This window comes from Anser brachyrhynchus (assembly GCF_964034855.1).
Source record: "Anser brachyrhynchus genome assembly, chromosome: 3".
NCBI lineage: Eukaryota > Metazoa > Chordata > Aves > Anseriformes > Anatidae > Anser > Anser brachyrhynchus.
Genome location: NC_137696.1, coordinates 19466651 through 19480293, shown reverse-complemented (window position 1 = coordinate 19480293; position 13643 = coordinate 19466651). Strand labels below are relative to the sequence as shown.

Sequence of the window (13643 nt, the reverse complement as noted above, 5' to 3'; positions counted from 1 at the left end):
GTCCTAGAGGATGTTGCTCTGCTTAAGCACTCAGCAGGTCAGTTCAAATGAAATAATAATTTCCCACAGCTTAGAGAATGCAGGGATGGAGTCCTTTCATTAGCTAACTTCTGTGCTAATACGATAGAGCAACAGGGCTCCTGGGGAAGTACAATAGACCTATTTAAGCATAGTAGTTTAACAAAACAAAAAGAAAAAGGAAAAAAACAGTAGCACACACTGCCACACACCCTTCCATTTCCTGCATTAAGCAGAAAATACCTTGATGCTCTTCCTTCACATGAAAATAATGTGTGTTTTCCACAGGGATGGTTGAATGGCTCTGTAAGTCTCTCATCATCCCCCTGCTTTGCATGTATTCCTCTTGTGAACCCTTTCCAGACCTGTCGAGCACAGCAGGCACAGGCTCACAACTCCCCTTTTCAAATACTCCCGCTCCTGGCCATCCAGACCGCCTGCTCAGCTCTGCTTATCGAATAAACCTTCCACCTCAGATCTCGAGGAACCTTCTTTGAACTGTTCCTGTTGTGCCCTGCCCCAGCTCATGGACCTACCAGTGGTGGAGAGAAGGAATGAAGTGACAGCCTACTGCCACATAACAGTCAGAAATAATTCATGTTTTTACCTCGCTTCCTGATTACGTACAATTTAACATTTCATGTTCTTCCGCTGTGGAAAAACCAGTGTCATCATCGCTATGCTCATTACATCAATTCCTCATTATTAGATTTTTCCACAATATACCTATCATTCTAATATTTACCATTAATTACTGATTGTAAGTAATAATTGTAACTTCAAGGTTGCCTTTGCTGGAAACGTCAGTCCTGATACAGAAATAACAGACGCAGAGATAGAGCAACCAAAGGGAATGTTTATCAGGACAGCAATTCGCCTTTTCAACAAGGGCTTCATTACAGGATTCTGACTCAGCTCAAATGGACACCAACATAAATTAAAATCAAACAAAACAACAACAACAAAAACAAAAAGCAGGCTGCTCCTTCCAGAGGTAGTTTTATAAGATACTTGACAGCCACACATAGAATCACTGAATTATAGAATCATTGGTTGGAAAAGACCTTCAAGACCACCAAGCGCAACCATCAGTCTGACCTACTGAGTCCCATCACTAAATCATTTTTCCTTAGTGCCATGTCCACATGTCTGTCAAATACCTCCAGGGATGGGGCTCCACCACTTCCCTGGGCAGCCCAGTGTAACGCTTGACCACCCTCTCTCTGAGGAAATTCTTCTTAATGTCCAATGTAAACGTCTCCTGGTGCAACTTGAGGCCATTACTGTGATAAAAGTATTTGATTAGTGGTAACAAATCAGGCACCAATTCAGAGGCTTATTTTATACTCAAAAAAAAAAAAAAACCAACAACAAAAAAAAAAACAGTCACAATGGCAGCTCAACACTCGAGTTCAGATTTGGACACAATTTAAAAGCACCTATTTAACACAACACAGGCGTGCACCTGCAAAATTACGTACTTAATCACTGAGATTACAGGACTTGTAAAGAGTTATTTGTGTCATCCTCATATTAAATGCTGTGTTATTCCAGTGAAGGTACCTGAAAGTTTCATTAACATTTTAACACCAGTATAAATCTCTGTTTAAACCAAACATGTCACTGTGTAAAATGATGCAGATGATATACACAACAAGGCACACCTCAGTGTCTTTATGCTCTGCAAACAAGGTAGCAACTAGGGTTTTCCTGCATTCCTGAACTCCATCTTATCATTTATCTTAACACTATCTTGTCTTAGTGCATCTAAGTATTAGATAACTTCCTTTTGAAATGACAGCTGGAAAGTTGGTCATAGTTAGCTGTGATTCCCTGAGCTGCCTCTGAAGTTACACCTTGCAACCCAGCCAGTGGTTACTTTTTTTTTTTTTTTGGACAACATGAAAACAAGCTCTGGAAACTCCTAGTGGGAAGTGCTAAAGCATCCCAGGTTCATATAAAATGTAAATTTGGATTTGGCTTATGGAGCATTTTAAAAATGCATACTGGATATACATTCAAACTCTATTTCCAACATTACAAAAATGTTTAAATTTTAATAGGATTGTCTTTTTTTTATTAAAATACCTTCTGGATGATCCCCAGACAATCTGAATCAATGTATGAACTGCTGCTTTCCTTTGCCTGAAGAATTAACTGTACATGTATAATTATTGTTCACTGAATCCTGGAAGGCTATTGGACAACACCTGATCAGCTTTCTGGCTTTGCTGGTTGACTACCATGATTTTGCACAGATCCCTGACACTCCAGAGCAGCAGTTCTCAGGGTCAGGGGAACACCCACAGGACAGGACCACCAAATGTCCAAGGGAAGTACAGCTTTAAAACTTATTATCCACTTGGCATACAGTTGCAGCTCTTCCAATACTAAGTCAACTTAGCACACAGGTGAGGTTGTTACAAGTGCACAGAACATGTGCATCATGTCCTAAGCGAGTTTGATAATGGCTTCCTTACATAATGTGGCTACCTTAATTTTTGACTAACGGGTGGCATTGAAACCCACCATAAGGAGGTTGTTTTGCTGGAAAAGGAGATATCAGACAGAGCTCCCTCATCCATTCCAAAATTTAAGAAAATACAGCTTATTTGAGTTAATACAATATTTACAGAATTATAGAATGTCTTGAGTTGGAAAAGACCTTAAAGATCACCTATTTCCAATCGCCTTGCCATAGGCAGGGACGCCACCCACTAGATCAGGTTGCCCAGGGCCTCGTCCAACCTGGCCTTGAACACCTCCAGGGATGGGGCATCCACAACTTCTCTGGGCAACCCATTCCAGTGCCTCAACACCCTCTGAGTGAAGAATTTTCTGCTAATATCTAATCTAAATCTACCCTCTTTTAGTTTGAAACCATTGCCCCTTATCCTATCGCTATTTGCCTATGTAAAAAGTAGCTCTCTATCTTTTTATAAGCACCCTTTAAGTACTGAAAGCTGCAATGAGGTCTCCCTGGAGCCTTCTCTTCTCCAGTCTGAACATCCCTGTGATGGTTTTACCCAGCTGGGCAGCTGAGCTCCACCGCAACCACTCTCTCATTCCCATTCCTCAAAGGAAAAGCAGGAGAAAATAGGATACAAAGGGCTCAAGGCTTGAGATAAGGACAGGGAGATCACTCAACAATTATCGTCACAGGAAAAACAGACTCAGCATACGGAGGTTAACAAAATTTATTACCTATTATTAACAAGCTAGAGCAGTGAGAAACTAAAAACAAACTAAAAACTCCTCCTCCCCCATACAACCTCTTCCATTACTACCCCTATACTTGGGTAGGAAGGTCTCATTAGGAAGCTAAGAGCTGCAGGCATCGTTTTTTTTTTGTTTGTTTGTTTGTTTTAAAAAGAGGACACTGTTTAGGGGAAATTCTTTCTTAAAAACAGCCACACCAATCAGCCTGGAAACACTAGGGTGACACTTACAAGAGGTTTGATCAAATGAAAAATGTACAGAAGTCTGGACAACGGATGTCAAAGCAAAAAAGTTGTCCTTTCACAAGGAGGAATATAAAAGCTTCCCAGCACACTCACTGGCAACAGACACCCAGAGCTGCCATCAATAACAATAACACATCCCAGAGAAGGAGGAAGCATCTTGCCCGATATAACATTTTACATTGACAGTGGTAATACATCATTTTATTTGTTATGGTGACTGTTCCTGCATCATTTTAGTTATAGGGAGCAGAAATAAGACAATTCCACTCTTTAAAAAATTGCCCCAGTTTTCAGGTAAGCACAAGAGTCTGTTTCAATGCAGACTAAGAAAAGTCGGACAATCCCAAAGCCCAGTTTTGCCAAAAGAACTAAAAAAAAAATAAAAATCAAAATATTTCTTTATGAGAATCATTTTAGTGTTCTGATCTTTTCTATTCAACTTCTTAATGACGTAAAAAAAAATGAGTGGGTAGATATTCAGTATGTTCTTTGCCAGTCTATTCTGTTCTCAATCTGTACACAGTTCCTGTCCATCTTGAAGAAAGATGGATCAGACGGGAAAAAAAAAAAGGGCAAAACAAAAAATGGCAGGCATTTGTAAATGATTCCATCCAATTTCAGTATTCTTGGCACTATTAACCAATTCCATTTACTAGAAATAATAATAAAAAATTTTGTCTATTTAAGATGTAATTCTATTTCCAATATCATCCTTTTGTTCTCACAGATGAGCCTGTCCTAGACCAGCAATAATGGGCATCATGCCTCTGCAAAGGGTCCTATAACTGGGTATTAAAACCTGGGGGGTCTTACTCATGGCCCCAACCTCTGCTGTGTGAGGGCCTACACAAAATTACGATCTTTTCACATAACTGCCTTGATAAGCTAAGTAATAATCTTTGGGAGGGTCATTGTAATGATTTGTTGCTCAATACTTCTATTTCTAACTTCAGTAGGAGTTGCCGTACAATGTATTTCATCATTTTCTCTTATTTCAAAGGGCTTCTCCAAAGTCATCACATGTAGAATCATTGTTCTAAAAAGAGATGCTTTTTTATGTGCAAATGCTTAGTATATATAAAAGTGCATGTCAGTAACTAATGCATAAAAATGCACACAAAGGTTTTATAAGAATCAGTAAATGTGGCTATGCAATGGAGAAGGCTTCTTTAATGTAGCTTTTTATGGACTCCTCCCAAAATATATATACATATACATTTGTTCCTTGCCCTGTAAAAGTTATTTCCATCTCCTCTCTCCCCCTGCTCCTAAACAGTAGCCAGGAAAATATATTTTCTTTACTGATTTGCAAAAGCTATTTTTCCCAACTGGGTTCTTAAGCTGCACACTGCACCCTGTAAAAAATATTTACCCTGATTTACAAAATCTATTTCTCTCCTTGGGCCTCTAAGCTGCTGTTGCAGAAGTGATAAAGGTGTTCTCATTCAGACTTTTATTGTTTCTGGGCCCCTTGCCACCTGTTTTTATTTTTCCCCTCTTGCACTTTCTTCTCATCCCTTTTCCACATGCACCACAGTTGTCCATCAGAGCTGATTCTGTGTAACAGGAGTCACATTTTCACATGTTAGCTGACCCATAACTTAAAGAGGTAGTAAGTACTCTCCAAGTCACATGCCTCGGCCAAGAAGTAAATTTGATCAGAAAGCAGAAAAATTGATAAATATCAGCTAATCACTTTTTTTTTTTTTCTGGCTATAATAAATGAAAACACATTTGCTTACCTTTAATTCTGTCTTCTAGAATCATAGAACCATAAAATCATCTAGGCTGGAAAAGACCTTTAAGATCACAAAGTCCGATCATCAACCTGACCAACACAATATATGAGTCTATATTCACAAGCAACCCACCTCCCTTGTCTCAGCACTCCCTACATCAATCAAAGGGATCTTTGTGAAAACCCAAACTCATCTGAGTTCACTTTAAACCTCACATGGCTTTTTCTTTTTTTCTTAAGTAATCTTGTATCATTATATCAGCTTATTTCAGAAGTAAATGTCATATAGATTCAAACGGCTACCATCGTTATGAACAACAGTTACAGTGCTTCCAATAATTTTGTAGACTGCAGCTAAGGACTCTGTTTAGACAAAAACTCACTATGCTAAAGAAACCATGAAATAGTCCAGTCTATAACAAACTACTAAAAATTTGAACATCTACCAAAATCCTGAGAAAAAAAATCAATGACCAGCAATTCTCAAATAAACAAATAACCGTTCAAAAGGATAAATTGTTGCATGCAACTGCAAATTGAAATGGTATCCTAGAGATTAAATTTTGAGTTCAATCAAATTTACATATATTCAAATATAATCCAATTTAGCTTTATGTACTCACAATTATTTTCTCCTCGTAAGCCATAATTGTTCTTTGATAGTCTGCTTTTCATTTGCCTTAAATTATAAACATAGTGTTACACATTTTGTGTCACCCCAGAGGTCACTTGTCCTGTTGCTCCTCCTCTGCTCTGACCTGGTGAGCAGGGGGAGTGTGCTGCCACCCAGGCAGATGACACCCACTTTTGCATGAAAGTGGCGACTTTATGACTAACAGAAATCATGATGGTACTTCAAAATGAACGTTAAAACCATTAAAAAAAAAAAAAAGGGAGGGGGCAATTTAGGATGCATTTACTTTAATGTAACATTGTAGGCTTACAACTCTCTCCTAATATGTCAAAACTCAAATACTTAAGATGTTTTGCTACTGTAAAAAAAAAAAAAAAAAAAAGTTCAAGTATTAACATGAGGCAAATCTAGACACCTGCAGAAGGTCCACTAGCTGTAGAAACAATTTTAACTGCACTGCAAAGTGGCTGGGGTCCTTTAAAATCCAGGCAAGATGGTATCACTAGTTACTCTAGGCCATATGCTAGTGTCCTATGATGACATCTATCAATTTATACTCCTGGGCTGTGCCTAACCCATCTCAAAGGAAGTGCTACATGCATCTCATGTCCAGAGCTATGGGTACCTTCAACATCATGTCATTGTGGTTTCCTTTGAAAGAATTATAGAAAGTTCCTTTGATTCAATCCCAATTCATTAGAAAACAAAACAAACAAACAAAACAAAACTAACTAACAAAAACCCACAACCCCACCAATACTTTCACAGGAAGCCTCTGATTAAAAAGATGAAAACTGCCTGCAAAGAGAGTGTGCCACATGAAGCTTATATGCCCTTTTTTTTCCCCCAGAGGAAACATGTTTCACATTTGTGCATGTCTTGTTAATTATTCATGTGATTTGTCCATAAAATTCAAGTACATCAGTGAATATGTAATGCAGAAGTAGAAAAGGACATAAAAATTACAAAAAATCAAAAAGCCGACACAAAACAATTAGTCACTCGTCAACATGTTTCAACTAAAAGTTTACTCAAAGCACACTTTTTTAATCTGATAGACCTACTTCCACTGTAGTCTCAGATGAGATAATAAATGTTACTTAGTATAAGTATCTTTTTTAATATCTGCCCTCATTAATATATTCTACTTGAAAGGAATGGAGTAGTTCATACAGAGTTCAAATGAATATGGTTTGATTTTGCAGAAAGTATCTTTTCTTTGAGTGTTGCCACTTACTGCATCACTTCAACATGAATTAAACATGAATTCATGATAAAATCATCAAAATGCAAAAACAAAGAGATGGTGGAGGGATCAAAGGCAACTTCTAGTTGCTAGAGAAACCAAAACAGCAAATGAAATTGAAGTACACAGTACTCACACAATCTCCCAGGACAAGTGCACATGAAGTGCATGAAGAAACTCTTTGTATATGTGTTTCAGCAGCAGAACTGAAATGAACAGAGAATAAATTCATTAATATTATGCTCAGATGGGTTAACAGTTGTCATATTAGTGGGTGGCATTTCTAAAAGGAGCTGCAGCAGGTCACTGTGAAGAAGTTCACACTGCCACTGTGCAAGTTGAGTGGGTAGAAGAAATTCAGATCCAAGTTTTGGAGAGAACTATTAACCAGGAATGCATCATTTGCATCATTTAGAGCCCAGAAGAAACTATATTAAAGAGTTCAGATTCACAGATTATGAATATGGAATGCAGCTTTCTAGGCTGCATATTCAAAAACATCACCACACAAAAAAAGCATGTAGTGTAAGCCTGAATCTTTCTCAGTTCTCACTTCCCCCATATTCTTCTCTGCTACATTCAGCTAGCTCGCAGAGGCTCCAAAGATGCTGGTAGTAATATTATTTCATGTAATATGGAATCTGTCCAGTCTACTTACTCATTTCACAAAGATGACAGACAAAATAGCATATGGTAATGATTTTTCAGTCACGGCTGCCCTTGCTGGGATTTGAAAGGGGAAAGGCTCTGTATCCATTACTGACTCCCTGAAAATCACATCCTCCAGGGAATAAGAATTGTCTCCTTTGTTAGCTATTCTAATTCTCTGATTAATAGTGATGGTTTTCATTTAAATATAGGCAAGAGAAGCAGCAAAGCAATATCTTCAGCAGAACTCGTTACAAGGCAACTGGCAGTGCAGTACTGCTCTGAGGGGAACCAAAACCCACTGATTACCCACACGTCACGTCATAGGGGAGCTAAAACCCACTGGTTACCCACATATCACATCGTAGGAGCCACTTTCCAGGTTTTATTAGGATAGTCACTGCTGTAAATAACTCTACAAACAGAAAAGTCGCTCGTGGGTGAAGAAAAGGGGGCATGCCCCCCCCTTGACCTGGGGGCAGCTCTGTCTGTCAGGATGGGTTTTGTTTTCCCTCCCAGGTACAGTCCTGTGACCCCAAAAATCCCTTGCCTCAGCACTGGCCCAGGGATGCCAGCCCTCCTGCCCCTGCACCGCCTTAAGACGGCTGAAAGGATCAAAACTGGGAGAAGTGGAAAATAGCTTCAAGGAAGCAGGTCCTCTAGTACAAGGGCAACCTGCTTTGAGTATGACAGGCAAGGAGGAGGCATATAAGAAAGACGTGCCCTGATTCCCCCTTATTTTCTTCTGTGGGTCCAAATGCAATGTTGCAAATGGCTGGATCATTAATGTTCTTTATTTTAAAGCATTAAGGAAAAATAACATCTTGATGTCTGACACCTCATGCTCTGTGTCTCTTCCAGCTAAGGATATTCTATGACTTGGTGATTATATATGAAGTTTCAAGGAAAAGAAAGGCAAACATTTCTAAAGTTCAACTTACTATAGCCTGTGCAGTACCCTTGAAGGACTAAGCAGAACTGGCCCTGGCATATTCATCATTCTGCTCTTGTCACAGCGCTTGACTGAATGTTTTTTCAGGAGGTAGAGATTAAAATGAACCAGAACTAATTGAAGGTATATTTAATGAAAGCATCATCATTGTAATGAGTATACAACTGCTACACTAATGTTGAATAATGTTTAAGCTACTGAACAACTCCATATTGTTTCACCTAATGGGATTCGCCAATTACAAAATAATTAATTGAACCCTATAATTTTGCAATATGTGGAAATGTGAAACCCACTCATAAATTAATTAATGCTCAAGTCAATAAAAGAGACAAGTGTCTGGGACTTACTACTATTTCTCCTGAAATAAATCTAGGTATTATCACTTACTTTGAGCCATGCAGGATTGGTTTCGGTTCTTCAAGCATTTGGTCTAGTTATTACGTTGTAATCATTCGTAATCCAATTCTGGTAGACAAGGGCAAACGCTCGGCAGCTGAAGCTCCTCTGAAGCTTTTTCTCACCTTCAGTTACGCTCCCGTTTCATAGCTTCCTCTTACTTGCATTCTCACCATCTTTCTCACCCTGTCACATGCCCTTCTTTTAGATTTCCTGCACTTCTGGTCAGCACATGGAATTTGAAGATACCATTACACTCCTCACTTCCTATTTTCCAGCTCAGTTACAAAGGCTATTGGCACATTTGTTGCAAACACTCTTTACTGAGCCAGGAAATTAATGGATCCGTTTTCAAAATGCATTTATCAACTTTTTTTTTTTTTTTTTTTTTTTTTTAAGAAATAAATCAGCTACATTCACAAGTCACACTAAATATATCCTCATTCCTGGAAATACCCTGCCCTGGAAGCAGTCTCCTACCTGAAACCACTCTAACTTTAATGGAGATTGGTGTAAATCCAGCAAGATTTCTCTAAGTTCATTTGTGTGGCTAGGGCCCCAATTATTTTAAGTTAGGACTACTGTGTTTTAGATATCCTCCTCCTACCTTTTTGCCCTACATAGTTCACAATCAGTGGGATAGGCAGTACCTCTTTCACTGAATAAAAACTACTGTTGAGCCCTATGTACAATCGTGCAGATCTGGCAAGTACAACCACAGGGATTTGCAGAGTTCTTACAAAACCAACCACATTAACAAATGTATAGGAAAACCAGGACAACCATATTAATCTTTAAATAGGATGGGGTAAAATATTTAAGGTCTCTCATTTAGGCAAAGCAATGCTCTGATTAGGCTATTCAATTATTCTTAAATATTTGGAAAGGAACAAGCAGCAGTCTTACATTCAGAGTTTATGATCAGTAATAGTTTTTTTCCATATACAGCCTCTGACTTGTCTCCAGAACTCAAAGCACAACCATACCAATAACATCCTTGATAAGGTTTTCCCTTACACACAACACCTGTGCTCCACAGAGAATGGGCCTCAGCTCTTGACGGTGCTGTCTTTTCTGGCCTGTGTCAGAGAAGAGTGCACCCACAAGCCTGTGGTTTTTTTTTCAGGGTAGGAGATTTGGGGAGATAGGACAGGAGAGAAGAAGTTTTCTGAGGTGCAACAGGTGCCCCATGGCATGGTGTGGTATTTAGTTCATCGCAAGGCTTGGGTTTCCTGAAACAAGATTCAGTTCTACGTCTTATTCCTCTCTCCCACCCCATCTTCCTGCAAAATTTTTATATCTGAGCTCCACCATGAAGTCCATTAAGCATGAAGCCCGTTAAGCACAAAGCCATTGCACACATTTGACAAGCCTGAAGATAACTGGGGAAAGTGGTAAACTGGCTACGGTCTGCTTTTGTGGTGAAGCTGCTGGCACAACACAATAGATACTGAAGTAGGGGGGCAAACCATTAGTGTTTTCTAACCAAGCTGCCCTGCAACACTGTCAGAGTGAAAAGAGACTTTAACATGACAAAGGGTGTAGCTGAATGTTTCTACTTTCATTTAATCTTTCTAACCATATAAACCAGAAACTTTAAATCAAGAATTTGAACAAGCACTAGAGTTCCTCATTCGGTCTCATGTAATCAAGTCCTTAAAAAAAGAAAAAAAAATCCAAATGCTTTTCTGAGCCTTTTGGAGAAACAAGCAAAGAAAAACCAGAACAGGAAAGCATTTGGTGGTATACTTTATTTCCCCCTCTACATCTTTTCAAGGAAATTCCAGAAAACTTTCAAGTTGTCTTGAAAGCATTATGGATGGCACAGAAATGACAGAACCGTACAAACTGCCCTCCTTCTGCCCTTCAGCACTACCAAAAAGCCTTTCTGTTCCCATCTATATCACTGATTTCTCTTAACTAACATATGGACCTCATGGAACAGAAACCTGAAGAGTAAAAGCCCATTAAAAATGGCAAAGCTGAGATAATACAGTAATAAGTGCTACATAGAAAGTTAGACAAAACTTCCAACAGTGTGTATAAACATTGCACAAATGACACAATTATTTACAAACTATTAAAAAAAAATCCAAGCCCCAAGAAGCTCTAACATGAATAAACGTGTTTTACTCCTGTGCATCTTAAACGAAGAGCAAGATATGAGAGATTTCCCCTCATATTTAGAAATACTGCTAAGGTTTTCAGGAGTCTGTCTCCTTCAGGTAGCTTAACACTTCTTTTTCATTTCTAACATCCTATCAGTCCTAATTCAAAAACAGACAAGTAGAGTAATAGGTGGCAAAAAACATCTAGAAGGTGAGATAACTCCAAAGAAGTGGAGCTGGCTATGGCAAATAGCTGTTAAATTGGCAAAAGGAAGTGAAAATGGAAATAATCAACTTTAACCTCATCCAGAACGGAGACAGAATGCTAGGGCATGTCCAGTCTCTGTGACTGCCCTGGTCTGCGCTGACACCACAGCAAAAGAGGAGTAAGAAGCGATAGCTGAATAGGTTTTCTTTTTTCTTTTTAACAAGAGATTATATATACCTTCCTGATTCCTGCCTTGTATACTGCCCATAGAAAATTTGAAACAAGAGTTCTGCAAGATCCCCTAAGCAGCTACAAAAGAGGGAAATGAGAAGACTATCACAGGTTACTTAATGGGGTCCCAAGAGAGGCTGCAAATCTCTTGGGTTATACAAGCGTCTTCCAAAGACAAACATACCCTAAAACATTTACAGTCGAAACAGACAATACCTGAAAAGCAAGGATTGCCACACCCATCTTAAAGCTGGAAGGCTGAGGTATTCAGTAGTTTACATGAAGGTATGTGGGGCATCTGTAGCAGAGCAAAAGCGGAACTGAGATCTATGTCTCTATTAGTCACATCACTATTCTTCCTCCCAAAATTGTTCTTAATTTCTTCTCTTCTTTTTTTCTGTGTGTGTGTGTGCTGTCTTCTACATAATATTAATTGTACTAATAAAGAGTAGAAAGTAGAAGTGTATTAATTTACAGTTTAATTAATGGTTTAACTGAAAGTTTGAAAAGAATTGTTCTTTAAGGCAAATAATTATAATTGTCCCACAGAAGTGAGTGGATTTATTCTGCCTAATACAACTTTTCTCATCTGGCCCCATATATTTCCTAAACTGATGGCTTATTTCCTTTCAGTCCATAAGATTTACAGCAGGGGTTTAAGATGGCTAATGAACATAATATATGGAGCTGAAATCTGTTCTGAGGGAGAGAGGTGAAATATCTCACAGGTCAGGGACATGCAAAAGGGATTCAAGACTCCCGATCATTTTATCTGTAATTCAGTTCAGTCCCTACAGAGCAAAATTCAAAGCCTGTGGAAATCAGTGGGTGTCTTCCAACTGACCTCAATTTTTATATCAGGCCAAGGTCCATGAGAATAAAAATGGCAGACTAATTCACAACTAAAATCTGCACTCGGAGTTTCTGATTGCTTAAGGAAAGTAAATAGCCAGTGCTTGATTAATGCAATTATTCATCAGGTATGAAGCATTAAAATCCAGCATTGCTAATATCTCAGCACAGATCAGAATTAGCCCACACTCTCTGATGAGATGCCCATCTTCTTCAGGTGCAGGGAGATTATGAACAATCAGCCCTTCCTCCAACTTGAGAATTGCCTAGCACACTATGGTAAACACACACACTGCTATTAGCCCTGAAGTTTTCTCCCTGGGAATATTACCTCTGGTGTCTGATATGCAGAAGCATGTATTCACTCTGTGTGTGTGGTGCATATCCGTACACGTGAGGCTTAGATCTTATTAATTCTATTCACAGTCATAAAATATTTACCGCAATAGAGAGACATTGAGAAGGTCATAGGCTTGCATTCACTTTAGCAGACTTTATAGTTATTACTGATTTTTTAAAAGGATTCGCTTCTAACTTTATGTTTGCAGAAGAAAAAAAAAGAGTAGTTTCATTTTCCATGACAGTTGTGTTCAGATTCATTGTAATCCTCTCTCTTTCTTCTCTCCTGTGAGCAAACACATAGGTACACATGCTCTCTTTCTCTCAAGCTGCCCTGGTGTTTTGCTGCATTGCCATCCAGGGCAGGGTGGATGTATAAGGCTGGAATTATTTAGGGCAGAGAACAAATTCCTCTTTTGTCTTAAACTACATGCCTGAGATTTCATATTTCTTGTCATTTACTCTCTGATGCTTTGCCAATGAGGCCCTAATAATATAGGCAGCCAGGTCACGTATTTTAACGAACTGCACAAGACGGATACTAACGTTATTTAAAGAAAATGACATTCACTCCATACCAATTAAGTTACCCATATTGGGCAGTATATTATGCCTTTGCTGGTGTAAATTAGAAAAGCACCATTAATTCCACTGTATTCATAACTATAATGGATAACACAATATAAATAATTAAGGTAGGGAAGTAGCTTTGCTTTGTTTTAATTACTGAAAACACAGGAATTATGCTGTTATACGTGAGGTAGTTCTGGACTGACTTTTCCACAAAAAGAAAATAATATACTAGT

The 13643-nt window shown here is 38.6% G+C and overlaps 1 protein-coding gene across 1 annotated transcript in view; it reads right to left on the bottom strand.

The window, feature by feature from the left end:
• The window catches only part of LOC308191832 (uncharacterized protein), a 563294-nt gene that overhangs the window by 46024 nt on the left and 503627 nt on the right, over positions 1-13643 (bottom strand). The window contains exon 22 of the mRNA XM_080584694.1: positions 7237-7306. Within this exon, the coding sequence (XP_080440820.1) occupies positions 7237-7306 (70 nt within the window). The remainder of the gene's footprint in view (positions 1-7236; positions 7307-13643) is intronic.